We start from the raw sequence: 27,083 nt of genomic DNA on the forward strand, positions 1-27,083 counted from the left end.
GTTTTTTTGTCTTTTCGTCTGTTTGTAGACGAGGATCAGCTGATGTTGTTTCTTCTTCTTCTTTATTGATTTCTGTCGAAGTACTTTAAGTTATTCATGACTTTGTTGCCTTTTAGAACTCCAGCTTCTTCTGGCTCTGTTTTTGATGTACTAACTCTGGTTTTTTTAAAAGAGATTAAATAGGCTGTAAATTGAAAAAAAAATTCTCTTGAGATAATGGGAGTGGTAGAGTAGTCAGTGATAAGATTAGATATAGAAGTGTCTAGAACGATTTTCATTTTTGTACGGTGAACCTTTCCAATGTTCCAAAAACGTGAAAATATTTTCAAGTTGTTGCTACTCAGCCAATATTTGCAGGTTTTTTTGTTCACTGACTCATATTTAGAGGTACTCTAATGTACTTTCCCTGAGATTTACTTGTTTCAATTTTCATTTTTACTTAAAGGTAGCATTCATTCAAGTTTCCATTGTTGTCTCTGTTATCCTCTCGTTTACGCTTTTCCGGTATGATCTCTACGGTTGATTTATATAACTAGCACTCAAAGAACATTTTTTGTTTATTACTCTATCTTCTGTGTTAGGTGTAATTTTTCTGTCTTATTTGATCTAATTCTTGTGAAATATTTCAGAAATAAATGACAGTCCGTTTAACACACTGTATTTTGACAAGGCAATGTCTTCGAAAATGTCGAGATCCGATTTTCAGTGAGTCGGTAGCAGTTCTTTCTCTCTAGGTTGTATATTCTCAAAGCTCGTGCTCCAACACAGGGTAAAGCTCGTGTTCTGGGTGAAAAATTCTGTAGGTGGTTCTATAGTCGGGAAATTAACTGAGGTCCAAGTAGCAGTTCAATACTGTGTGAGGAAATGCGTTTGTTTGGAATCAGTGTGTTTCAGTTATTTCTTATTGAACTGAAGACGATTACGTTCTGCGATACCGTCCAGGTATTTTATTCATTATGTTTATTTTATTTTTATTTATGTCTTTATTTGTGGAGATGATCAGTCAGCCATTCTTGTTTTAGGAGAGGAGAGACTGATTTCGTGTTCAACATCACTTGTTTCCAGCCACTGTAGGTGTACAGTCCTGACAGCGATACTTCTTCGACCTTTTATAGCTTGGAATGAGTCATGGGAAGATTAGTTTCTGAGTTTTCTTCGTCATATTTGGCAGTAAGAATTTTTTGCTGAGGTAAGCCCAGTAGTGTGTTCCAACTTCGAGCAAGTCACTAATTTTGCTGAGAATAATCTACCATTAACGGTTTTGATTAGTCAATACAGTCATGTTTTATGACATTTATCTTTGAGATTAAACTAAAGCTTGGTGTTAATCAATCCGCTTGGGATCCGCCACCACGTTCACTCCAATTCAGAGTCGTATGAGGTTTACGAATGCGTGTGTGGCCTATACAGTGACCTTCGGGGGCTAGGCGATGTGTCAAGACAGTGTTTTTATGCAAGCAGACAAGTCTGGCACCAATTTATGGACTCCTGAGGAATAAACGGTTTGGTTGGCACTAGGGCGGTTTTGTACCATCGATTGATGGTGCAGTACAGTCACAACGGAAACTCTTACAGACGCCTAGAACTTTTCTTACGGTTATTCTATACTGCCGCGTACAACGAAGATACAACTTTTCGCTTACCACTTGGATTTTTGGAATTTCTAACAAAACTGTGTGTGTGGAATGCAGGTAAAATGAAACTGGTATCAATAGCAACGAATTTATTTAAACAAATGATATTAGGCTATTGCACAATCGTTTACTTGAAGGGATTTTTTCTTGCTAGTTTGATTCGCTTTTCTTGCGCTCATGCTTTTAACCGTTCCATAGCGAATTCCCTGTATGAAATTCCTAAATTCAGCGAAATGTAGTGATTCATTGAATTCTTCGGGTTACGATAACTAAAAATTTACCTCCAGAGAAGATGCTGTTTTATCACTTCTCCCAGGACCGCTATTTTCCTGAATTTTTTTTTGAAGAAGATGTATTAAAGGAAAAGTCTAGTGTATCGTGAGTATAAGTACTTGAGAGCCTATTGTGTGGATAAACTCTATTAAGAAACTGAAGACCAGAGAAAATCAGTGATGGTTAGAACTGAAAGTGCGTAGGACATAGTTATAAGCAGAATGAGAACAGAAAAATGTTTCCTTGGAATTGTTAGAGAATCTTTAAGCCTCCTAAATGCAGGTTACATGACACCTCTAGATGCATCCTCAAACTCTGAAGAAAGATGTCTGATTTTTCTACTCGATACTAAACAATCGCTTTGCCTTGCTTGACGAACATCTCACCCATCAGATGCCGAAAATTCTTGGCAAATGGCAAAAAATGGACAGAATTCTTTCTTCAGGGAATTATTTTGTTGAACTCATCATAGTGATACTGTTTCTCTTTGTTTTCATCCAAGCTTGCGATTCTTCTTTTGATAAGATTTTGAAGTTAGCTCTCAGAATATAATACTCATTATGAGTAGAAATCCTACAACCCTCCAGAGTGTGCTGCGTTCTTGAATTTGGAAGATAGGCCTGGTTCTGATATAAATTCTTTTGTTTCGGAAGAAAAAAACTCTTTTCAGAGTGCATTGATTAAAGCTAGAGATTCGCTGCAACGCACGTACCAAGCTTAGAGCTCCTTTTTTTCTGACCCTTGCCTTTTTTAGAAAAAGGTTTCTTGTCGAATACTGTATGAATCTGCCCTAATGAAATCATCTGGTCAAAAGAAAAAAAAAAGAAAAAAAAAGAGAAAGAACGTGTGATTGTCGCAAAATACCTCATCAAGTGTTTCAATTTGTGTGTCCTTCGTTACGCTACCAGCACGACACTTTGTCGTAAGGGCTGGTGACTTCGGTGAGAAGCGAGGCGTGGTAACAGCCTTTTGCTCGACTTCTTTTTTTCCTGATGCTTGTTTTCCCCTATCACTTCTTTTTGATTGTTTTGATTTGACGTTTTCCTTTTTTGCTATCTGGAACTGAGTCATTTATCATCTCGATCAAAAAATGCACATATTATTGAGAAAATTTGGATTTTTCCCTAAATCGCAAATTACCATAGGCTGAAAAAGCTTCGAAGATACAGATGAACATCGATTAAAAACAGATAAGTCACAAGTTTGCATATTATACAATGCTTAGCAAGGTATCGTATTCGTTACGCTACCAGCATGACAGTTTATCGTAAAAATCAGGAAAGAAGGCGGAGCGTAGGACTTAAAGGCATTAACCCACGAATCTGGGATGGCATAGTTTTCCTATGGCTAAAAACAATATGGAGTCCTAGATTGCAGAAACGGGTGTTAACTTGCTCATTTCTTCCTTACTGCCGTAAAAACCGGCCCGGAGGATGCGGCACGTGCACAAGGCTGGCGCGCTCCAATAGAACTCCAAGGTCTGTTTTGTACACCGAGTTCTATTGGAGCGCACCAGCCTTGTACACGCACCGCATACCCCGGGCCAGTTTTTACGGCAGTTGGGAAGAAATGAGCGTTATCTCATCCGTTTCTGAAATCTACGACTCCGTATAGTCTTTAGCCATCGGAAATCTACACCACCCCAGATTCGTGGGGTAATGCCTTTGAAGCGGTTACGATTTTCCAAAGGGAAAACTGAGGAAAAACCAAGAGGGCTTTGTTGAGATTCATCGAACACATAGAAAAAACACTACATATTTTGTGTGATTTGGTCTTACCAAGCTACAATGAATGTGTGAACCCCAATAGGGAAGAATTCTAAGTAATCTAGCATATTTGGCGTTACAGTGGTACTGTACGTATATGCGAAGTCAACTGATGATCGAGTATAGTCGGGTCAAGGTGACATGAAGATCGGTGCAGTGGCGTAAGCGGCGAGGTCGAGATAGCGCGCGGGAGCGAGGTGGGACCGGGTGAACTGCAGCGATGAATGATGCTAGTAGGGGTCCCACCTCGATCCTAACCGCCACGCTACACCGCACTGCTTCGGGTGCAGCCACTTAAAGACATCACCCCACAAATCTGAGGTGGTACGGATTTCAGGTGGAATATTCGTGTACGGGATCGTAGATTATTGGTAGAAGAGTGATTTCGTCCATTTCTTCCTAACTGCCGTAAAAAACGGCCTGGACGATACGGCGTCGAGCGTTCCGGCGCACTATTTTTTACCACGAGTCCGATTGAAGCGCGCCAGCCGTGTGCACACGCCACATCTTCTGGACCGTTTTTTCTACGCCAATTAGCAAGAAATGGACGGAATCACCCACCTCTCCATAATCTACGATCCCGTATACGAATACTCCACCTGAAATCCGTACCACCTCAGATCCATGGGGTGATGCCTTTAAGTAACTGCACCGAGCTTCAGATCGTTTTGACTTGACTGTAACTGAGTATTGAGTAATTGCGACTGAGTTCTCTACTTGTCGACTGGATGGAAAATGACAGTTTTTTGGTTGAATTTCACCGGGCCTTTTGATTAAATGCATAAACTTCATTTTTGTTTTCTCTTGGTTTCTATCTGAAACCAAAAAATTGGAGACTTCTGCACAGATTTACCTGTGGCTTTGGTAACTACATAAACTTAGCTATCCAACCAAGCACTGTTTAACAGAGAGAAGCATTAAGGCTTAGTTGAAGTTACGCGAAATTACAGCACAATGAGTAGGAGGACAAGAGCAACTTGTGAAGGTGTGATACTGATCTGGTTCCAATCAAATACTGGAAACAAAATTTTCACTGTATTATGTGCTAGATCTGTCCTTACGGATACAAGGCCGACTTTTCTCAAAAATAAAAATTTTGAGATCAGTGTCTTTGAATGCTTCGACTCTGTTTAGTTGTTTGAAAGTAATATTTCATGAGATAATCTTTTGTATGTAATAGCACAGAGATTTCCACTTTTATGGCTGTGATTGGTTTATGTAAAGAAGTTGAAAGTAGACATTTTTTAGAATCAAATCCAACTTACTGGTACTGCGGATAGCTGAACGTCCTCGTATGTTCCATCTGACAACGACCTGGATGAAGGTTTGTTGTCTTGTTCTGCTTCTTTCTTCATATTTTTAGAGCGAGGATTTGTCTTCCGTTTTGCTGTTTCAGCTTTTTTCGTCTTATTCACTGCTGACGAGCTTTGCTCGCCAGTTTTAAGATCTTTCATCGTCTCCTTAGATCGTGCAGCTTTTGATCGCTTTCTACAAGCGATTAGTAGTGTTATGATAATGGGGATCTCGATGATCATACTGATAAGTACCTGAAGAATGGAGATCGTTTTGTTTCTGATTTCTTTCACGGACGCGCAAACTTCACCAAGGTATGAAAAGGTCAAAATGACATGAAGCACGGTACAATTGCGTACGCGACTTCTCTCGAGGCGGTGCAGTGGAGCGTAGCGCACTGGAACCCTTGCTGGCACCACTCATCGCTGCAGTTTGCGATGGTCCCACCTCGGTTCCAAAGTGCTGCCTCCAGCGCACCGTTTCGAGCGCGTACGCAAATGGACCGTGCTTCATGTCGTTTTAACCCTACTATATGTGATGTAGTACTGTAGCATCATTTGTTTGACCAGACTCGGCTTTTTATTTTAAAAATGTATTAAGCAGCTTTTCTGTGGTTTATTACGATTACTAGGCACTATCGTCATCGATGGTTGGGATTTCTGGTGATCTGATCACAACAACTCTCGCATTCTCTCTGCCTGACACACAATTCATGTCCTTTGATTGCGTCCGAATCAAAAACAATTTGCTGGTATGCGAACAATCATTAACACCAGTGATAATTCCTTAACATCCGTAAGATGGACAACTAATCTGCAGCCAGGAACGGATTTCTCATCTTTTATCAATGCACATTTCAATAGCAATCCTTTAGCTTTAAACGCTGGGAAGAAACCGTTCTCTTGGACACAAACTAATTGCGTGAGCCTCATCGCGGGTCAAATACAGAGGCCGAGATCTAAAAATTGGCCGATTGGATTTGGAACCGGGCATGACCGTTAGCTTTTATTTCTTAAGACCTGAACATTTTCTCTTTCTAAGATTCTCTTCTTGATTCGGTTGGTTTGATTTAAACATCTAAATCTGAGCCGATAGTGTTGATTCGGTTCTGAAAGTGATGTTTGCTTGTGAGTGAACAGACCGTAGGTTAGTAAAATATGTACAATGTGTGTAGGCGGATACATTAGGATTTTTACGAGTTTTCACTGCGGACTTTTTTTGAAGACGATGTTGGGGTATTCTCATATAGTGTGTTATTATAGCTGTGGTCTGTGTGCTAGACATCCTTCTCTATACATGCTCTCGCCTATTGGATAACAAATTCTGGAAAATTAGATTAATACCACGACCCAATATCGCTGCTATGCATCCTAGCAAACATGAAGTCTAATATTTTGCTGTATTTATGACTTATAAAGCTAGATTTACATCGAACCAATTCGCCGTTTTCAACAGTTTAAGATTTTTCGAACACTTCATAATTGCAACCCTCTTATTGAAATTAATTGCGCTCTGCTAACTTTCTATTTGTTTGATTACAGTTGAGACCTAAACTATCTTCAAAGAGTAGAACCTGTTTATAACGAAAGAATATAGGTATATGCTTTGGCTATGTAAAAAAAGTTCAACACTCACCAGCATCACCGTCTTGAGCCACCCATTGATGTTCTATGACCACACCGATGATTTCTAGGAGGGGAACTGATATGTCGAAATCACAAGAAAAAAAACAGAAGCAACAACATAATGGATTGTTGACTGAGTCCTATCACAGTTCTTCACATTATCAACTTCAGTCCACCGCCCTCATTTTGAAATACCAGCACATCACACCGGTCGTTCTGCGGGCTCTGTTGAGGAATTTCCATCCGAGGAAATCGCGATGCTATCGTAAATCAGCGCGTGTGGTTTGCTCCTCACTGGACCATCGGAGAACAGCCCTGCTAGTAGTGCTTCTATGACCGCTTCAGTCTCTACTGAATCGAAGACTTTCCTCTATGAATTTTGAAACAGTGTGTATGTGGTCAATCGTACTGAACTCATTTCAAAACCTTGTTTGCTCGCAAGACTGTCCTTCATATTGTTCTTTCCATCCTGTTTAGGATTACTTCTGTGAGGAGCTTGTAGATGACAGACAGTAAGGAGATTGGGCGATAGTTGCCCATGTTTTATGGGTCTCCCTTATTATACAACAGGACGGTCTTGCATATTTTGCTTTTAGCATATTCCATTGCTTAGGAATCTTGCATTCCGACAAATAACAAGTGAAGAGCCTTGCCAGTGTGATGATGAGGACTGGCGGTGGGTACTTCAGATGTTGAGGTTTGATTTTTTCGGGACCGGTTGAAGTACGATTCTTCACATGATCGCATGTCGGACTTCACCTCTGGAATGACATGTTCATCTTCCCTCAGATGGTGAGGAGGCAAGTGGACATGCTTGTAGAGGAGATCAGAGTAGAGGTCGTAATATATCTTATTGAAAATTCTACAGCTATCACCAACCTGTTCTTTCATCGGATAAAAACTACTGAATTTTATTTACTTTTATTTGCGTTGTAATTGGCTCCACTTTATTGGTGGAAGAATCAGAAGTTGAAAAATAAAGTTGTTGGTTTATCATATTTTTTTGCTGTTCTAATCATTACAAATTACAATGAACTCAAAGACTTAGGTTTTGTTGTGACACCTGACTTATACATTTAGTAAACACTGTGACATGTTCGCTTCGCAGTAGACCATGAAGTTGCTTAATCTGTTCATATGTCGTGTTACAAATGATTTGCATATTCTAATAAAAACTTGTGAAAGCAGTGTTCGACCTATCCTTAAATATGCTACTGTTATTTTTAGTCCTCATAAGCAAGGAGCCATGCACTGACTCGAAAAAATTCAGAATAAAACGAGAAAACTCACCATCAGGTGCATCAATCAATGCATATCTACACCATAATCACTAAGTCCACAAGACCTGATGGTGAGAGCATTTTGATGGTGCGCTTTGAATATAGTGCATAGTGTATTTAGTGTTTCAATCAGGAATAAATTGTTTGATTTGGAAACTTTTATTCTAAGACGAAAGAGAAATGATCATATCATGGTTTATAAAATTCTTTATAGTTATAATAGCCTTTGATTTCCCTCTCTCAACTCTCTATCTCTTTACCTCTATCGCTGATTTCTTCTCCATCCAGAAGTGGATAAGATGTGGTCCAACATTGAAGATTGGCTTTACTATCTCTATGTGCTTAAAGAGGCAATACTTTGTACTTAACAAAGCCTTCATGGACTTTTTGACCATGTGCAAAAAGGTTTTCACCCTACTAAGATTCCAGTGTTTGATAGCAGCGTATCACGAAATAAACGATGTAATGATCTCTGTGAGCGAACATAGAATTCAGGGTGTGGATTGCCAAAATGAGTGTGGTTTCACTTCATTCCTCCTTATCGTCTTGAAAAATGGCTTGGGAACCGCCTTAGTTCCTTCGAGCTACGTTAAGCTGCTGAGAAGACCTCATGGATTCTCGATCGGTCGCTCGCGGATGCGCAAGAGTGGGTTTTACATACTTCTTAGGAGCAGACGCCATTTCTGACACCGTTTCCAGGACGATTGGAGGAAATTGAGCGCCGCCACCCTCATATTCGTAATCTACATTCAAACTCTATGTTTTCCGTCAGGTTGCCACACTGCGTCAATTTCAACAATTTTCAAAAAAAAAAAAAGTAAAACGAATTGTTGAGTGGATCTAAATACACACATGGATGAAAAAATAGTTAGTAAACAATTAAATAAATAAGTAGAATGTAAATACTTTGCATGTGTCATGTTTTGTTCATGGGCATGTCATGTGCATGCATCAAGCGTTGTTCTTGTAGTAATAGGAGACGGCTCTTTGTTTGATGCAGGATTTCCGACAATTCGAAAAGCGCAAGGTCCGGAGAAGTAATTGATCTGAATATTGTAAGATGATTGCAGAGAGGTATTGCAGTGTAAATAAGTAAAAACAACACGAAAAAGCCAAGGAAACTTTGTTTATTATTTTCCATTAGATAGGCCTATTATCTGCTATTCCATTCAAAAAGAATGAGAATTAAACTAAAAGAAAATATGTTCACAAGCAACAGCTATATTTCTTAATTTTCTTCGAATAATACAAGACACAAAGGTTTGGAAATTACTTAGATGTTGATCTTGGAAACACTTCTTTTTTTAAAATAAAGTACTGAAAGGCCATTCTGTCAATAACTGTCAGAACCACAATGTGCCACGATAGATCGTAGGGGTTCTGAGGTCCCAGGAGGAAAATGGAAAATGTATGATCTCGAAATGACAATTACTTCTGGTGATTTTTGTGGTAAGAATTATAGGGGCGTTCGAGGGACATTTGTAGTACTATGTACGAACATTGAGAAGCGGAAAGTGGGGGACGGTGCGGCATCGTCGGCCACCGGCATTGGCTCTTCATCTGTTAAAGAATGGAGATTTCGGAACATCTTGTAAATAATTAAAGCTACCTCTTTGAGACCTATGCAAAATCTAAAATTTCTGAGAAAGGAACAAAGCAGATGCCAAATAATTCGCCAAAAGCGAATGATTTTAATCCAACTTAGCCCCGAGGTTATCGACGTGACAGCATTCATGCACTCAGATTCTCATTTTATCAGAATATCGAAAGATTGCTTAAGCTAACCATTGGAAATCGTTGTTCTATTATTTTTTTTACACATTTGTGCGATTTCGATTATTGTGCGAAATTGTGGTTCGTTTTTACTTGGAACCTTTGTTGCAAAGACAGAAACTATCAACAATTATTACATCTTCATTACATTAAAAAAACTGGATTCGGTGTGGACAATCTCGATTCAGCACAACTATATCAGAACTTTGTGCAATTTTTATTATATGTGGACAGATGATTTTCGTACGTACACCAGAACAGGTGTTGTTATTTGATATGATTGTTATTTAATATTTAATATGCTCCAGTCCAGCTGTCAGGAAGCAGGATGAGATTTAAAGGTATCAACCCACGAATCTGGGGTGGTGCCGATTTTTGTTGGGTTGTGCCTATATGAAGTCGTAGATTATGGAGAGAAGGGTGATTCCGTCTGTTTCTTCTTAATAACCGTAAAAAAACGCCCTAAAAGAAGATACGGCTTCGGGCGTTTCGGTGCGCTATTTTCTACAACGAGTTCGATTGGAGCGCGCCAGCCTTGTGCATGCGCCGCATCTTTCCGGCCGTTTTTTGCGGCAATTAGGAAGAAATGGACGGAATCACCCTTCTTTCCATAAATTAAGACCCCGTATAGGCACTTGAAACCTGCAGCACCCCAGATTCGTGGGGTGATGCCTTTAATGCAGCTGGAGTGTTGAAGTTAACGTTAATGTTAACGTAGAGGCTCATCCCTAAAAAAGATTAATCCCGATATCCCGTTCACATATAATAAAAACGTAGCAAAAATTAGATGTGGTTTTGGTTAATTGCGAGTTTATTGGTTGTTTTGATAAACCTTCGGGTTACCTTTCTCTTTCTTAAAGGCATCACTCCACAAATCTGAGAAAAAATCTGAAGAAATGGACGGGATCACCCCCCTCTCCGTAGTCTCCCATCCCGTATACAAATATTCCACCTGAAATCTGCACCATCTCAGATTCGTGGAGTGATGTATTTAATCCTCCAGACAAGAACAGCTGTGAGTCAGTCATGTCTACCTTTTTGACACCTGCTAAACTGTTTATGTGTTTGTGCTTAGATTATCTACAAACTACTATAACTACCTCCAAACTCAAAGATGTTCTCTTCAAATTGAATTTCTCTAGTATTCTAGGTGTGAGCGAGGTCAAAAGTTGTCTCGGATACCCTATTTATTCTCTTTTGTAAAGTTCGTCATTATAATTTGCTTTTTTGCAGTTAGTGGTAGTTAGCAGTTCAAGGTTAGCAAGGTTTATAAGTCCTTCCATTTGAGCTGCCACCCACGCATTCGCCCAGAGCCCTTAATGGACTCGTCCGTTCTCGTTCAAGTTGGTCGTTTAAAGGCAACATTCCACGAATCTGGGATGGTACGGATTTCAGGTGGAGTATCCGTATACTGGATCGTAGATTATCGAGACCGAGGTGGTTCCGCTCATCCCTCCCTGAATCACTGCAAGCAGCCGGCCCCTGAATGCTGTTTTGTACGATGCCTTCTATTGCAGCGCGCCATCCTAGCATCCCTCTCTGCTTATCGGGGCAGTCCCAAATGATTTTCGACGAATCGCAGAGCGGAGGCGGCGCAAAGGGTGGAGCGTTGCAATAGACGACGTCGTACAAAACAGCATTCTGGAAGTGGCTGTTTGTAGTGATGCAGGGAGAGATGAGCGGAACTACCCCGTCTCCATAATCTGCGACCCCGTATACGGATGCTCCACCAGAAATCCGCACCGCCTCAGATTCGTGGTATGCTGCCTTTAAACCCTGGTAACAGTTTATCTGCTGTAACGCTCAGGGTTTGGGAAGAGGATCACGCGCTAGGATTTTTCACCTTTAGCAGCAGGAGTATGACCTGTCGACGTACCACACAATGTGTTAAACAAGACCAGCTTTGCTGTACAAAATTTAGGCGGACTCTAGTTAGCTTAGTTCTTTCCTGCTTATGTTTTATGGTACATAAATGGATTTCTTCAAATAATACACAAATAAGCAATATATTCGCCAAACGTTACTTTATTTAGGAAAAACTACACGCGGATTGATGGCCGAAAGTGGTGCGATCATGACTTCACTCTTTTTGGGGGAATGAATGTGGTTGAAGACATGTCGGACTCATAACGGAAGCTGTTTCCTGGCGTTTCATCCGCCTAACGACCAGCCAGCTGGAGATTCGGCTTGACATCTGATATTGAGTAAGTTTGTCGGTTACAGAAGCGTAAAAGTTCAACCTCATTGAATCTTGGCATAATGATTGCAAGTATTCGTTGCAAATTTTCTGACGTCGGCGACAACGCCGATACACCCTTAATAAAGACTGTTATTAACAATCTTGGCTATTTCTTGACATTGTTAATTGAATATTTGTCGGTTACATTTGGTGCTGTTCATACGGTATCATATGGAACCGAATTTGCGGAGGCGTACCTAATCCACATACTTGTATAGTACAGGGAGTTTGCTGAAAAACTAGAATTTGTTTTTCTGACGAAAAAAAACGAAGTTGTAATAGACTGACTGATAGACTAGGTAATATGTACGCGGTAGACTTGGGAAATGCTTTTTTGTTTTTCTTTCCCAAAGTTACTGTTGTTATTATTATTAATACTAATATTGTTACTGTTATTATTATTATTATTATTATTATTATTATTATTATTATTATTATTATTATTATTATTATTAGTATTAGTATTAGTATTAGTATTGTTATTATTATTACTATTATTGTTATTATTGATATTTAGGAAGAAATACGTTCTCTTATTAGACGTAGAATGTTTTGCATTAAAACATTGCTATTCTGATTCCCAACACATCTATGTTGTGTTAGGTGTTTTCTGGGTGGAATCAGTGGCACATGCTGAACATTGCCGAGCGTCATGTGTTCTGCGATCCGCCTATGCATCTCACATGCGATTTACCTTCAGCGCGCTGCTTTCTCTCTTTCGCTTTTCTCAGCGATTTCTTCCAACCTCTTCGACAACACTTTCTTTGTCTCACTTTTCTTGCCATTCCTCTATTTTCTGATGAGTTTTCTGATAAATATAGCTAATTTTCAGAAATTTCTAGGCATCCTATTTTAGGAATGATTATGGTGGATTACCTAGCATAAAACTGTTACTCATCATCTCTACTTTTTCTTACGATCATGATAATTTTAGCGGAGCATTAAGTTCCGCATCCTGAATAAGGATCATGGAGGTAGGCGTAGATTTATTCGTTTGTCCGCTGAGACGTCACAACGCAGATGTTTGCGGCCATCAAAAGCTGTGTTTCTGAGCGCCTGGCAGTGCGTCTTTTTTAAAGTGTCAGTTGCTGATTTTTATATTTTTGGAAATGTATCGTTCACTCAAATTATACACATTGCAAGTTTGGTTTTTTTGCTACGAACGGCATAGATTTCGTGCGTCAGAGATACTCTTAGATGGTTTTGGACTCGCTCACGTTTTAGGAGGTTGGAGTTACGGATGCAGGTCGGATTGCTGAAGATTTTTGAAGATGAAGAATGAGGCTGAAGAGTTTGTTTGATTGCTTGCGTTGAAAAAAAACATAATAAGGAAATTTCATAATTCATAGTAGTAATAATGTAGTAATAGTATAGTATAGTATTATAGTAATTCATAATAATAATTCATTCATAATAGGGAATGGGGAAAATTGATGGTCTGAGGTAAAGAAACCAAGATTTTAATCAGTACTTGGGTAAGTGAAGCTCATTTGACTGAGGAGGGAAAGGATATTGCTGTGAGGCTTTTTTAAAGTTTTGATATCATCGAAAAACGAAAAAAAGATAGACAGGAAGAAGAAATGCTTGAATATGCAAAAATTTGACATCTGTCTGACGGTGATGATTAGCGTTTGTCAGGTGATGTTTGATCGAGAACAATTTCTTTTTCAAAAAAAAAAAGCTTTTGGAAGCGATCTTTTCTGTGACTTCGTTTCATACATATTTGATGTTCACCATCATTTTCCATTAACTAATTATTTATAATTAAAAAAGAGATCTTCATTAGCATGGTTTTAACTGCGTATCACAATTTCCGTTGGCAAACTGGCAAAGAAAACATCGCATGCTTCTAAAAGTGCATTTTAAAACCGCTAGTGCCATTTGGTGCTAAGCTGCCCTTATGGTACAGTAAACTATCTCATAAAACGCTATCCGCTTGTACCAAGCAACTTTTCTGTGTACGGGAGGATTCTATTTCAGTGTCGAGGCATTTGTTGCTGTAAAAATAGTTGATGAATGATGGTGTAAGCTGGCGAAGGCGGGAGGAACGCTGCTCTGTGATTGAGTTCCTGTCTCATGCGATTCCTATCGGGATGTGCACAGGAATCTGCAGATTCTTCTACGGGTTTTTTTCCAGCTCTCTACATATAGTTGGTCGTTTGGAAACAATGTTGGCATCTATTTGGGTCACATCGTTAATTTCTGGACATTCATAGGTTTGATAACCCCGTAAGATGGCCAAATGGTAGTTAAAATAGGAAGCTCGGCGAAGTTTACACAGTATCTTGGTGAAATAAAAACGATTACGTGATGCACATAAATCCCATCTGTTCCGATTCCATCACTTCTTAACAACTCACCACTCGGCCACACTGACATATCCCAACAATCAATCTGAACCAAACTCATTCCATGGGTTTTTCTACTTACCACAGCATTTTCCTGATGAGCTCCCTCGACTAACAACTGAAGTATTGATTTCTTTTAAAATGAACAGGAACATGGATGTTGATGATGGAAGCGCATCTACGGTAACTTAATTCAGTCGTCCAGGATTTTTTCAGTATGATTTTACAAACTTTTTAAAGAATTTCTTTTGTTCTGAAGTTGGTAAGAGGTTTGCCTGGGACTGCACAGTCGACGGTCTGAGATCATCCAGTCCTTTCATCCCTTCAGGGTCGATGAACTGGGATCATACTTGTCTGGAAAGAAAAAAAAAACACTGAATTAAAGGCATCACCCAACGAATCTGGGGTGGTGCGGGTTTTAGGTGTATTATGTCTATACGGGGTCGTAGATTATGGGAAGGAGGGTGATTCCGTCCATTTCTTCCTAATCACCGTAAAAAACGGCCCGGAAGATGCGGCTTCGCGCGTCCCGGGGCGCTATTTTCTACAACGAGTTCGACTGGAGCGCGCCAGTCTTGTGGACACAGTGCATCTTACGGGCCGTTTTTTTTACGGCAATTAGGAAGAAATAGACGGAATCATCTTACTCTCCGTAATCTACGACCCCGTGTAGGCATAACCCACCTGAAATATGCACCACCCCAGATTCGTGCCGTGATGCCTTTAATACAGCTCGGCTTGGTCACGGAGCTCACTCTGAAATTGCGCACGCACTCATAAACCTGGAACAATTCTGAATTGAAGTTTAATATAGAGGTCTCATCCCTAAAAGAGATTAATCAGGCCTACGAACTTTACTTTATGCGCTTTCTTTACAGTGTTTATTGCTCGCCATTGAATACGGGAACATACGGGGTTATCTTCAATCTGAGCTCTTCCCAGCAGCCACTAACTGGCTCTCGACAGCTTTTACGCTCTTCTGCGTAGCATTAATCTCCGTTGCGAACATATCTCAATACTGGTAGTAGAAGCCATTCTGAATCACATAATCGCCTGTAGTCGGCTATAGCCACCAAACGGAAAAAAGCTAGGCGGTTCTTTTTCCTCGCTTTTCTCCTGATTTCAGCAACTTGATTTGGATACGATTTCTCGGGAACCACTTCAAATTTTGACTCAGAGGAGCTTCTGCAACTGAGCCGATCTTCGTGGTTCTTCTAGATCCATAGAAGAGATGTTTCTTTCATGAAACGGTCATAAAACGTGAGGAGCAAAACTCATTGATAGATTTGATCGCCATCCTTCTTATTTCTAATGTATAGATAACTGCTACCTCATGTATTACAAAGAATCATAAATTTTCTGTACTATCTAAGCTAATTTAGTTAAAATCGTTCATAATGCGCATTTGCTTTTTTCATGGATAATGGATGGATTTCATTTTAGACCTATTAGTACTGTTACAACACTAAACTCTTTTTTTAAATTAAAACTCTACGAGCGAAAAGAAAACAATATTTAATTCCATCTCTGATCCTTCTGTTAAATCCAAAACCAGGAGAACGGGGATTTTTTCTTCTCTTTGTCTTATTTTCGGAAATACATAGTACAAGTGTTGTGCAAGTTGTCCTTCATATCCAAACTCTGTAAATGCGACAGTGAAATATTTGAAAGGGTTGACGTTAGATATTACTGACGATGATATTATCGATTGACGAGCTGATAGGAAAAAAAAAGATCGTTAGAACACCTCGTTAGTGAATTTGGTCGGCGATGAGAAAGAGCTGCGTCGAACGTCAGCCGATTTCTAAAAAGTGCTGCAATGGGTATTGCGAGGATGGTGCCTGGCGCTAAAAGCGCCCGCAAATTTTTTCTAAAACTAATTATGACTAGGGGCGGTTGGATACAAAAGGTTCGCTTACGTCAGCCAATTTATGCCAGGAAATTTCTTCGTTTACGTCCTTTCTCATGGTTCCTGTGTTTTGTCTCCATATGTCCTCCCAATGTTGTGATATATTCTCTATCATTCTTACTGGATGGTTCTAAAGTTCCACAAGTTGACCCTTGAATACCGGAGAATTTTATGTGGTAGCCTCTATAGGAGCTCACCTCCACTATCTTTACTTTGTCTTCTTTTTTTCCCTGAACCCAACTTTGTTCCTGAAACCGCCCTCAAAAGTTTAAGTTGAGGATCTTACCGTGAGCTACGACCACGAAAAGGTCAAAAGCATTGCAATCCTTGAAGGAAATATACAGTATAAATGTTTTAAAACGAACGTATGAATTTCAATGTGATGAATAAGGATCAGAGATGAAAAGAATGTTCAGATAAAGTAATAAACATGAAGTAAATGAGTAATAGAAAAGGAAGTGTAGATATAAGAAAATGTATATCTTTTGTAGTTCGAAAAGTACGAGCAGGCTCCACTGTTTCATAGTTTTTTGAACATATTCATGTGAAAATTTTTTATTGGAAGTATTTTAAAGGACTTATGATTTTTTCTGCATTATTTCTATCATTTATTTCCATACCATAGGCCCATAATGAAGACGGTTTCTAGTAGAATTTTGCCAAATTGATAGGAGTGAATTAAATATTTTTTAGTAGCTGCACCTTAAGCTATTACGAGCAGTATTAAGTAATTAGCTTATTGTTTACGTCCACTTTTGTCTCAATGGCTCTTCTCGTTTCTTTGTCATATATACTGTCACCAATATAGTAGGTTTACAATTTTTTTCTGCTACTCGAACCTTCTGATTAGAAATTTTGTAATAACTGTACTACTTGTCACTATACTAGTTGTGTACTGAAAATCTGTAAAGCTTTCAGGATGTCGTTCGAGACAATCTCGGTGCGGATGAACCGCAGTGATCCTAGTATTCGATGGGGATTCACATTACGTCAGCAGGGGAACAGAATCACTGTGGCAACGGTCAGCGACGATTTGAACACTCACTAATTTACTTTTCACGATTTCATCCATGTTCAACGATAATCCTGGTTTTGGCGCAACATAGCTACAGTATCCTACCATAAAAATATTTGATTCTAGGTCGACAAGGACTCTCTTTCGGATAAGGCTGGGATGAAAAGCGGCGATGAAGTGGATGCTGTTTGTGGAAGAAATGCTATGGTGTGTTCTTCGTTTCCAGGGACATTTTAAACGAAGCCTTAGTTCTGAGCTCCGAATTTTAAACGTAATTTAATTTTAATTGTGCTATTCATTAGCCAGTAATTTATTGGTTAATTATTCATTAAATTTAATAATTTAATTTTTATTCAAGCGCAAAGGCTTTTACTTTAACATGACAAATCATACGCGATGTGAAATTATATAAGAGAAAAGGTGCTCCCTTAGATGCTGGTGCCTTGTAGTCCTCGGTCCTCCGTGAAGGATAAGAACAAATAAGTGAGGAAAATATTTTTCAAGTTGTACAGAGAGGGTAGTTGGAGGATCGTTATCGGCAGGGCATCAATACCGTACCCGAGGTGACATCAGCAGTTAAATACTGAATATTTCTAGAATATGGGCGTGAACGAGGCGAACAACATCATCGACTCATCTTACCAAGAAGTGCATTTTAATCTAAGACGGTAAGTTCGTTTTATGGATTTTAGTCCTAAAAAAGGGTATGAAGAACAGCTGATAAGAAGAGGATTTTAGGTTCGTGACATCACACACTTGCCTACCGTGGACTCTCACCGAGCAGGACAACAAACTGGTCGTTGACGATATGCAACCTGGATACGGCTCTGGATTTGGCGGTGTTCGTTTGGGTCGATTTAACTATTAGTTGAGCTTAGACGAGTGACGAGCTTACAAATGACATAATCGAAAAAAAACACCCACTTCCTCTTACCGGTTTGACTTTTCATCTTTTCTTTTTCTGTGGAGAAATCTCTCATCATTACCGACCGATTCCCAGCTTTTCCAGGATTTCACATATGTGCTATGTTAGTGATTTGCAATAAACAGCTAGCATTCGTGGTCTTTTGCGTAACATCACACTGCAGAATCACTTGGAAGGTGTGAATCTAGACGAATTCCTACCGCTCACAACACAATGAGAACCGGAAAACGTTTAAGGAGGATTCGGGAGCAAGTCCTATCTAGAGACCGGGAACGTAAACTTGCAGTCGAAATTAAACATGTGCTTTCATAGATAATATAGATGAATGCGGTAGAATAGTGTTGTTGTGAACTACAAGTGTTTAGTTCATTCGCCTAACACCAGACTTAGAGAAAGCGTATCACGAAATTGATTCAGATGGAACTCCGATGGAAAACATAGAGTTTCGAAAGTAGATTTTCCGAATATGAGCGTGGTGCCGCTCAGTTCCCCCTTATCGCACTAGAAGCGGTGTGTGAACGGTGTTTCTCCCTACAAGGCACGTTAGAACGCACCACCTTTGCACACCCTCCCCTTTGCAAAACACCCCCTTCATTGGTCTTACTTGGACAGGCTGCTGAAGAGCCCGCATTGCTTTTTGACCGTTCGCTCGTGGATGCGGCGCGTGTGCAAGGTTGGGCCGTTCTCACATGCCTCGTAGGAAGAAATACCGTTCGCACGCCTATTAGGACGATTAAGTGAAATTGAGCGCAACCAATCTCACATTCATAATTCATACCCCGAATTCTATGCCTTCCATCAGATTCCCACTCCACTTCAATTTCTTGATACGCTGCGTTTGAATGGTTTCAGTTCTTTGCGTAAAAATGAATTGATGTAATTTAGAGTGTATTGGTAGCAAAAGAAGCAGAACTGATTGTCTTATGGGATTTCTCGAGGGATTTTCTACTTTCCAAACGATGCAAACATCTCTTCCGTTCCTCTCGAAAACTTGCATCAACATATTCTTTATGGGACCCTATGGCGTTCAGATTACAATGTGCACAACTTTTTCGTTTCACATTTCTCCCTGCTTTCTCCTCTCGCTTGCGATCTGTTCGGCGCTCCACGTTTGAAACGAAAAAAAAAAGAAGGGACGCTGCTGAAATTTCCTCGGGGATAAAATCAATAGTTGGAAAGTTGCTACAGAATTGACAGCATAACGGTAGAAGTTGTCACCAAATAGACACGATACCATCATACATTTGGTTGAGTAGAAAATGACGATTGCTGTGCATATTTTGTCGGGAAAAATGTACATGGGGGCCACTCACTGGGGTCTTTATTTCTCAACATTCTAACTTACTTTTTTCTCTTAGTAACTTTAGTTTACACTTTATAGATTCTCTAAGACTAAAGCTTAGGGCTTAGGGTCCCAATTGATTTACCCATTTACTTTGAGAAATAAGGGCGACGGGTAGTGGCCACCCAACTACATTTCACCCTATTTTGTCTAGTGGAGAACGACATGTTTGCAGTACTGGATGAATATTGATCGAATAACACCGACGGACGATAGACTCGTTCTGTTGGTTTGTCTAAATTGTGAAGTGTTTGGAAACAACTAAAACATCAAACTAGAACTGTAGATGAAATATTGGCGCCAAGTGATAGGGAACGGTGCGGTCGCGCAGCGGCTGCGTTGACGGAGGAGCAGCGGCGCCGGATGATCAGCTGTTTTCGATTTGCGTCCGTGTCTAATTTGCTAGTCTGTCCGATCCCTCGAAGTCGTGTCTCCTCAGCACCACGTCTGGATGGGTGATGTATCGCATCCTTTCGTTTTTTTCGTCGGTAGCTGATTGGACCGATGATGTGATTTTCTTTGTCGGGTTGAAATTTATGAGGTGGACGCCATTAGTTCATAATAATCTCCTTTTTTAGTTGCAGTTGGATTAGTTGGAGCCGAATATAGAGCCGAGGAAATCCCATGAAGGGAATTTGAAGGCGATATGTAAACTAGACGGGAGCACTTAAGTTTTGTCACTGAAAGTGATGTTGATGCTAGCAGCTCGTCTTATAAGTTTATCCTAATTGACAAATGTTTGAAAACAACTAAAACATCGTTCATGGATGTCCTGTTGATAAGTGAACACTTTCAGGATTACGGTCTCAATAGCTACGGCCGTTCCACCTCAGCGCATACGAAATCCTCATGGGATAAGTCGAACCAACGAAGTACGTCAGTGCCGTATCGGTCGAACTATCAGAGCAATTACTCGACGCAAAGGTGAGCCTATTTTCAAGGAACCCGGAAAATCATTTACGGCAAAATTTGCTTGTGACGGTCGTCTAGTGGTTTTTTGTTCGGTGAATTATGATAGTGTTTTGTAAATGGAACACATTTTGAACAGAATTTTTTTATGACCAGCACGTGGTCGAAATATATGGGTTTCTAGCATTGAAGCAGTACTTGTAGCTGTATAAATGCGTTACAGCAGTGCGGCCAGATAGAAAAAAAAAGAAACGAGGCGAAGAGCTCAGCAACTGGATTGAACGTCGGAAATCTCTGCTTTTAGGACTCCTCTAACGATTAAAAGTTAATTAGTCGTTTTCTTAAAGAATGATAACGGGAAACAAATATACAAAATAATATGTAATATACAAATAACTGAGAGCTCTTCTTAATCGAATGGATTTAGTGGGTATTTCCGGAAAGAACCAGAAGATTTTCTGGGGGAAGTAGACCCGTTTCTAAAGACTCATCGTCACCTAAAAGTTTCCATATTTTCACCATAGACTCATTGTTCACTTAAAAACATAAGTTTTACGGAAACATTTTGATATCTAGTTCGACTCGTGGTGCACCACATTATGGCAGCTATGTGGCTACAAACAGTCAGCCACGGATGTACCATAGTCCATCCACATATTCTCGGCAGGAACAATCCAGCTACAGTAAAACGCAGAGCAACTCAAAATCGCAGGTGAGTCTAATTGTTTCCTTCGTTTACAATTTTGCAATTTTACAATTTTAGAAGTTTTTTTACAGTTAACAAATTTTACGATATTAAAATAGTCCTTTTCTTTTCTATGTGAAGTTATATTACAGCTCTCCGAGATGCCTTACTGGTTCTTTGCTCATTTTTTTTAACTTTTGCACTTTTGCAAAGGGCTTATCTTTGTCTCGTAATTTGCAAAATAAACCCTTCTATTTTTAGGGTAACGGGCATATTCCTGGCTACTCCATCCATACTAAAACTAACTTCACTCCTGGTGACAATGTAAGACCTCATGGAATTGGGTTTACCTCTGGCGACAATGTAAGACCTAGTGGAGCCGGCGACAGAGGCTCTTCAAACGTAAATCCTACGTATACGACAAATTTCGGTGCCCAACGACATCAAACTTCGCGTACTTCGGAAACAATTCAACCGCCAGCAGCTCAAAACTATAGGTGAAAGTCGTTTTTTTTTTCTGAATATACGATTTCTTGCAAAATTTATGAATTTTAGTTTCAACAATGGTGTTACAACCACTGCCTACAAGCCAAGTTCTGGTGGACTGCCGTTGAATCAAGCGACTTTCATTCAAACATCGCAACTTTCACCTTCATTACATTCTAGTGCCGTTTCTCCAGGTAGATTAAGAATGATAATATTCTGAGCACGTGCTCAATGTATCTGTCTTTGGGAGGATAGGTACGATGAAACGAAACCATTGGTGACTTCATTTTTTAATCGTGCTATCCGATTTTTTTGGCTCGGTGCAATGGCACTTCGCTGCCGAACCCAGCCGTCTGCTTCAGTTTCAGAGACATTTCAAACGCTGCATTTCCCACGTGGAAACATATTTCCTCCGTGTGATGCGTTTGTTCACGGACAAATTTTTATTGGATAGCAACGTATACAGCCAAAAGGTCTTTTTTTTTTCTCCGCTGGAGCGCGTTTATCAAACGGGAGGAATTTTATTGGATACGGTCTGTGGATAGTGTTTGGATGGACTTTTTCTACACATGTTCTAATATGTACCCTCCCGTAAAAACGAATAAACAGTTTATGGAGGAGAATTATCAAAGACAGATTTTATTATTATTTCATAGCTAGTAGTCATTACTTTTATCCCTGTACAATTTTTTTTTCTTCTAAAATACAAAATTAGGAGGAACAAAAATTCTGTACCACTCGCCATCGCCACGGACACGGCAGCTACTCTCTCCCTACGCTGATATTCAGCATTTACAGGTATGTGCCACACGTACAAAATTTTCAAACTTAAATTATGCTGTTAAACTTAAATTATTAATTTTGATTCAGTATAATTCTCCAATGAATGTTTATTCCGCGGAGTCAGCAGCTGAGCAGTACACACAACAGACAGGACGACCTATTGAGTAAGCTGATCTTAGCCCCGAAATCTATTTTTATTCTGTTTAGTTCCATAGAAGTTCAGATTTTGAGAGCTAGAGTTAAGATTCCCAAATCATTTAGTGATCAGTACACACAGTAGACAGATCGAGCTGTTGAATAAGCTGATCTTCGTCCGAAATCTTTTCGTGTTTCTTGTTAATACATCGATCAATGGATCAACGGCATTTGTTCCCATGTTGATAATAGCGGTTGGGAAAATCACAAAATCGATTAAAAAGGGAAGAGTGTGAAAGAGAGCCAGCGTTTAGACTAAAGAATCATTTTTTAATCACTTTTCGTTTTTGTTGTGTTTATTTGCTACAAGGGGAAGACATTAGAGAGAGTATTTACATTTTACATTATTATATTACTTTATTATTACATTTATTATTATTACATCAGTTTTTTATACTGTATTATTGTATTTATATGCTAGAGTATTTAGGTCTATGTCCACTTATTTTACATAATTTGTTGTTTTTCGTCGTTTTTGTTTTGGTATTTGTATTTATTTGCGTTATATCCAGGTGCATATGTGTTTTTTTTCTAGAAATTACTCCGGATAACTACCAAGTAATTTATGCTATAGGCGCCAAACTATTTCGGTGAGCAGATAAACTTGAATATTTCTGAAATGATGCACATTAATATGCACATCTGTACCATCATCCATCGGATGTTAGTAGGACTTTGAAAACTTTTGGTGACTCGAGTTAATTCTCTTCGTTTTTTCAATAACCTTTCCTTGAAGTAACGTATATACATAGATTCGTCGAAAACGTCTTTTGTCAAGGTACACAATAATTTGATTCTAATAATTTCTTTGGAAGGTTTCTTTTTTCAATGCCACTAATCATTTTTTCTACACATATTGAATATGGAGATCGAGGAGATATTTTCTACAAATGTTGAATATAGAATGTTAGGGGCCGTGTTAATCCTGGCATACAATTTATAATTTTCAATTAATTGAAGCAGTGATTAATATGTACTTCTTATAATCAAAAGCAGATTTTGCTAGAATCTCCCGAGCTGAGTGTAATAATGGTTCAAGGAGCCTCCTTGTACAAGTTTTGTTATTAAGCGGAAGGAGATGATAGGTGTCGATATCGATTTTTTAGTTCAGTGAATGATGTTAAACTTTTAGTCATCGAAGTAAATAACGTAACGTTTTTTTTATTTATTTTAGTAGAGCTTCATGTGAATAAAACTGACCAAGAAAAAAATTGAGAAGATTATGGGATTGTATAATGAGAATTTGTTTTCCTCCATAGTTTTTATAGTTACATTTATCTAGTTCAGCGCAAGCCAGAACTCACCTTCATGAATCAGTGTGATCTAAGCCTTGCAAACTAAAGGTTATTTTAGGATATGTAGTGAGCTGCAAGAGAGGCCACGAAATATTGCAAATTGGGTCCGAACGTAGGAAGAAAAGTTTTCTCACCTCTACTCTGCATTGCATCGAGCTGATGGTTTTTGGGAAAAAATCTCAAAAAAGAAAAAAACTAGTGGTTTGAATTGAAAGAATAATGCTGTGAGATGAATTAGATTATTATGGCTGGAATTTTATGCTAAGTTGCAGTAAAATATTGCAGATATCTTATTAGATGTGTAAATTGATAGAATTCAAACTAATGTTGTTGCTAAATTTTCAATATGGAATGGATGATTATTTCATGAGACCTTTAAAAAGATCTTCACCTCCGTCAGCTAAGTATAATTGGTCTGAGGGTGGAGACATAAAATAGCGGACATTTTTTCGGTCGGTGCTGCGGAATACTTCTTTTCTTTAGAAGTCCCCAGGATTAAGCCCAAAAATTAAACATGCTATGTTTATAGGTTAAAGAAATCCTAAGTACCCCTTTTAGGATAAATATCCGACTTTCGAATCGAAATCCGCAACAATTATTTTGATTTTCTGTTACACATATAGTTTACGCACACTTTCGACGTACACTATGCAGCTGTGAAGTGCACATCAATCAGCAACTCTTTCGTTTTTTGTTCCATCTCGGCTGGGTAGTGTGTGGATTTATTGTAAACGTCGATTTATTCGATAAAAATCCATGCGATATACAGCTCTAAGTGCATTCCCTCAAGGTTGTCTTTTGCAGGGTGCCAAGCTACCGAACAAAATCACCAGCGTATCTTACATCTGAAACAAAGAAGGTAATTATTTACGTGAGCGCTGTTGTGTTGAGCTCTATCTGCTTAACCTCGAGTTAAATGCGCTAAATCGGGTTCCTAAATGTATTGCTGCGTGGCTATGATTTTTCACTGCATGTTTTCTTCTTGTTCTTTATTTATTTGCTGTAACACTGAACTGCTTTCCAGTCTTTTTTTTCAAAATTTATTTTGCTCATAACTGCGAAGGCTTGTTGGCTTGAGGATTATCACAGCGATTTCATTTCAAAATTAATTCTATCTAACAATATTTTGGGAGTGGCGCAGTTGGTGAGAGGTTCGCCTGCAACTGCAGGATCGCTTTGAAACCGTCCCACTGCCAACTGAACCTTTCATCCGTCTTGTGTCAATTAATTCATACGAGACTTGTTTAGGAGGATAAAATCACTCCCCTGCAATTCATGATATAAGCGGCACATGCGTTCATATATTCATGCGATCCTGAATTGAAATATAACGCATAGGGTTTGATCTTGGTTATCCTTAAGAAGAGTTAATGTGGACATCTAAGTAGGCTCCGTGGTATACGTCCAGCTCGCCTGGCACCAGAAAGCTTTAAAAAAATTATTTGTCGGTTCATTTTAGCACAGCTTTATTCTGTCGCATTTTACGTTCAATCTGTACTAACGCGATTGCGATCTAAATCTTCGAAGAGCGTATCAACAGGGACAAATCGTCCTTAATACCTTACGCTGAGCACTCATTACGCGTTTTGGCGCTTTTCCCTTAAGCCAACGCTAATAAATGGAGATGCAAATCGTCCAGGAATAAACTGAACTTCTTAAAACTTCACCTAGACTAGAATATTCGACCAGATGGTCTGTTTTCCAAGAGGAGTTCAGTAGTTTTGACTTTAAAAATACCGTTAGTTTTATCGATGTGATACGTTGGGAGCAAACGAAAAAGTTATACTCCTCTTAATTCTAGATCGATTATTTTTTTATCTCATCAGCATCTGACAACTACATCATCCACCTCGCAAACCTATCTGAAGCGTCTGCGCTTAGATCCTTTTTTCTCACCATAGCTATGCAACTCAGTTAAAAAAAACTTATGGCTGAATTAGAGGAGCCGAGCTATCTGTAACCGTTAGACATTCTTGGTGAGAACCGTGCACATATCTGAGAACGACACTTACCCGTTCTAGGGTAGGGTAAACGGGCTGGGTAAACAACGCGAGAAGAGTGCCTCTTCAACAAAATTGAAGTCAACCTCTGAATGGTGAGACCCATCGGCTACAATTAGCCAAATGTTGCACTGCAACGATACGTCCGAGTTCATGCGTGCAGTTGAAAACGTTGTGTGCAGTCGTTTTGGATGCAACTGTCATGTTGAACTTATAGTAGGGTCAAAATGAAATATAGCTCGGTACACTTGCGCAAGCGGTTGTGCTCGATGCAGTGCGGTAAAGCGCAGCGATTAGCATCAAGGGGTGACGCTCGCTAGCACCATTCATCGGGGCTGATCGCGATGGTCCCATCTCGAACCCAACCGCAAGCTCCATCGCGGCGCTTCGAGCGCAGCCGTTTACGCAACTGCACCGTGCTTCATTGTCGTTCTCGTTGTCGTCTTGACTAGAAATCAGGTCGTCTTGAACGGAGTGCTTGCGAAACAGTGTTTCACATGGAATGGAAATGTTAAAGAGGCGAAGTGTTCAAATGAGCTTCCACCTTATCGTATATTAAAACAAAGCTTTCCATTTACTTCTTCAGGATTGAGATCTTCAACTTATATCTCTTTGACACAACTTTGGACAGAAAAGGTGCAAAATCCACAGCGTAGAAGATGATTCCAGAGGCGTACATATTGGATATTTGTGTTTGCCACAATATGAACTTTTCTCCCACTTTGAGAAGACGTTGGCAGTAATCTGCCACGAATTAGTCTAGTACTAATTTCGGATATACGAGCCTATGACTTATATATGCATATGGAAAAGTTTTTAGTAAAACTTATTTTTGTTTCAGCGACGATGAATCTGAAAAACCCAGTTTCAGTTAATCGAAGCGCAAGAACACAATCGTGGTCATCGCATCGCTTCGCCCTCGGCTCAATCATCCTCTTTCAAAAGGATTAGTCAAGCAGTGGGAGAACCTATAAATTAGCTGCTTTTCAGAGAGGTTTCTAGTTTGATCACTAATAACTGTCAATAACTTGTTCTTTGCTCTTGGACTTCTATTTCTTGTATTATTTTGATTTGTTCAGAGTGAGAAGTGATGTGCTTTGTTAGGTATTGTTAGAGGCTAGCCGTACATATACATATTTTGCAGGATTTCTTAGAAATATTTTCATTCATGAAAACAATGTGCAATGTGCTATAAATCTTGGCTACAACGAAAACTTCGGCAAATGTGCACGAGTGTTATTGAGGAACAGTGAGACTACGGTGGAAAACATGTGGCTGCGAAAGTTCACAAACGTTCTTAGTAGTAAA

General features: G+C 39.4%; 3 protein-coding genes across 5 annotated transcripts; 1 reads left to right on the plus strand and 2 right to left on the minus strand.

Annotated features, from left to right (window-relative positions):
• Positions 1-1,817: 1,817 nt before the first annotated feature.
• On the minus strand, positions 1,818-5,389 carry RB195_020206 (uncharacterized protein; the record flags this gene model as incomplete). Its single annotated transcript, XM_064188417.1, has 6 exons — positions 1,818-1,853; positions 1,916-1,963; positions 2,772-2,963; positions 4,939-5,161; positions 5,221-5,245; positions 5,326-5,389. 6 exons carry the CDS (start codon positions 5,387-5,389, stop codon positions 1,818-1,820), a joined length of 588 nt encoding a protein of 195 aa, XP_064044298.1.
• Positions 4,924-5,208, minus strand: RB195_020207 (uncharacterized protein; the record flags this gene model as incomplete). The annotated part of the gene is made up of 1 exon (XM_064188418.1): positions 4,924-5,208. The coding sequence occupies one exon, from the start codon at positions 5,206-5,208 to the stop codon at positions 4,924-4,926; it is 285 nt and encodes a 94-aa protein (XP_064044299.1).
• A 5,816-nt stretch (positions 5,390-11,205) lies between the features above and the next one.
• On the plus strand, positions 11,206-26,754 carry RB195_020208 (uncharacterized protein; the record flags this gene model as incomplete). Of its 3 annotated transcripts, XM_064188420.1 has the most annotated exons (14): positions 11,206-11,245; positions 11,815-11,848; positions 17,059-17,161; positions 17,282-17,362; positions 17,753-17,823; positions 17,894-17,996; positions 20,219-20,346; positions 20,908-21,043; positions 21,278-21,513; positions 21,572-21,696; positions 22,218-22,300; positions 22,373-22,449; positions 24,580-24,634; positions 26,647-26,754. In XM_064188420.1, the coding sequence occupies 14 exons, from the start codon at positions 11,206-11,208 to the stop codon at positions 26,752-26,754; spliced, it is 1,380 nt and encodes a 459-aa protein (XP_064044300.1). The 3 variants fall into 3 exon arrangements, with proteins under 3 accessions (XP_064044300.1, XP_064044301.1, XP_013293639.2); XM_064188419.1 differs by lacking the exon at positions 24,580-24,634 and having other exon boundaries at positions 26,647-26,650; XM_013438185.2 differs by lacking the exons at positions 11,206-11,245; positions 11,815-11,848 and having other exon boundaries at positions 17,060-17,161.
• Positions 26,755-27,083: the final 329 nt, after the last annotated feature.

Source organism: Necator americanus, chromosome II, assembly GCF_031761385.1.
Source record: "Necator americanus strain Aroian chromosome II, whole genome shotgun sequence".
Classification (NCBI taxonomy): Eukaryota; Metazoa; Nematoda; class Chromadorea; order Rhabditida; family Ancylostomatidae; genus Necator; species Necator americanus.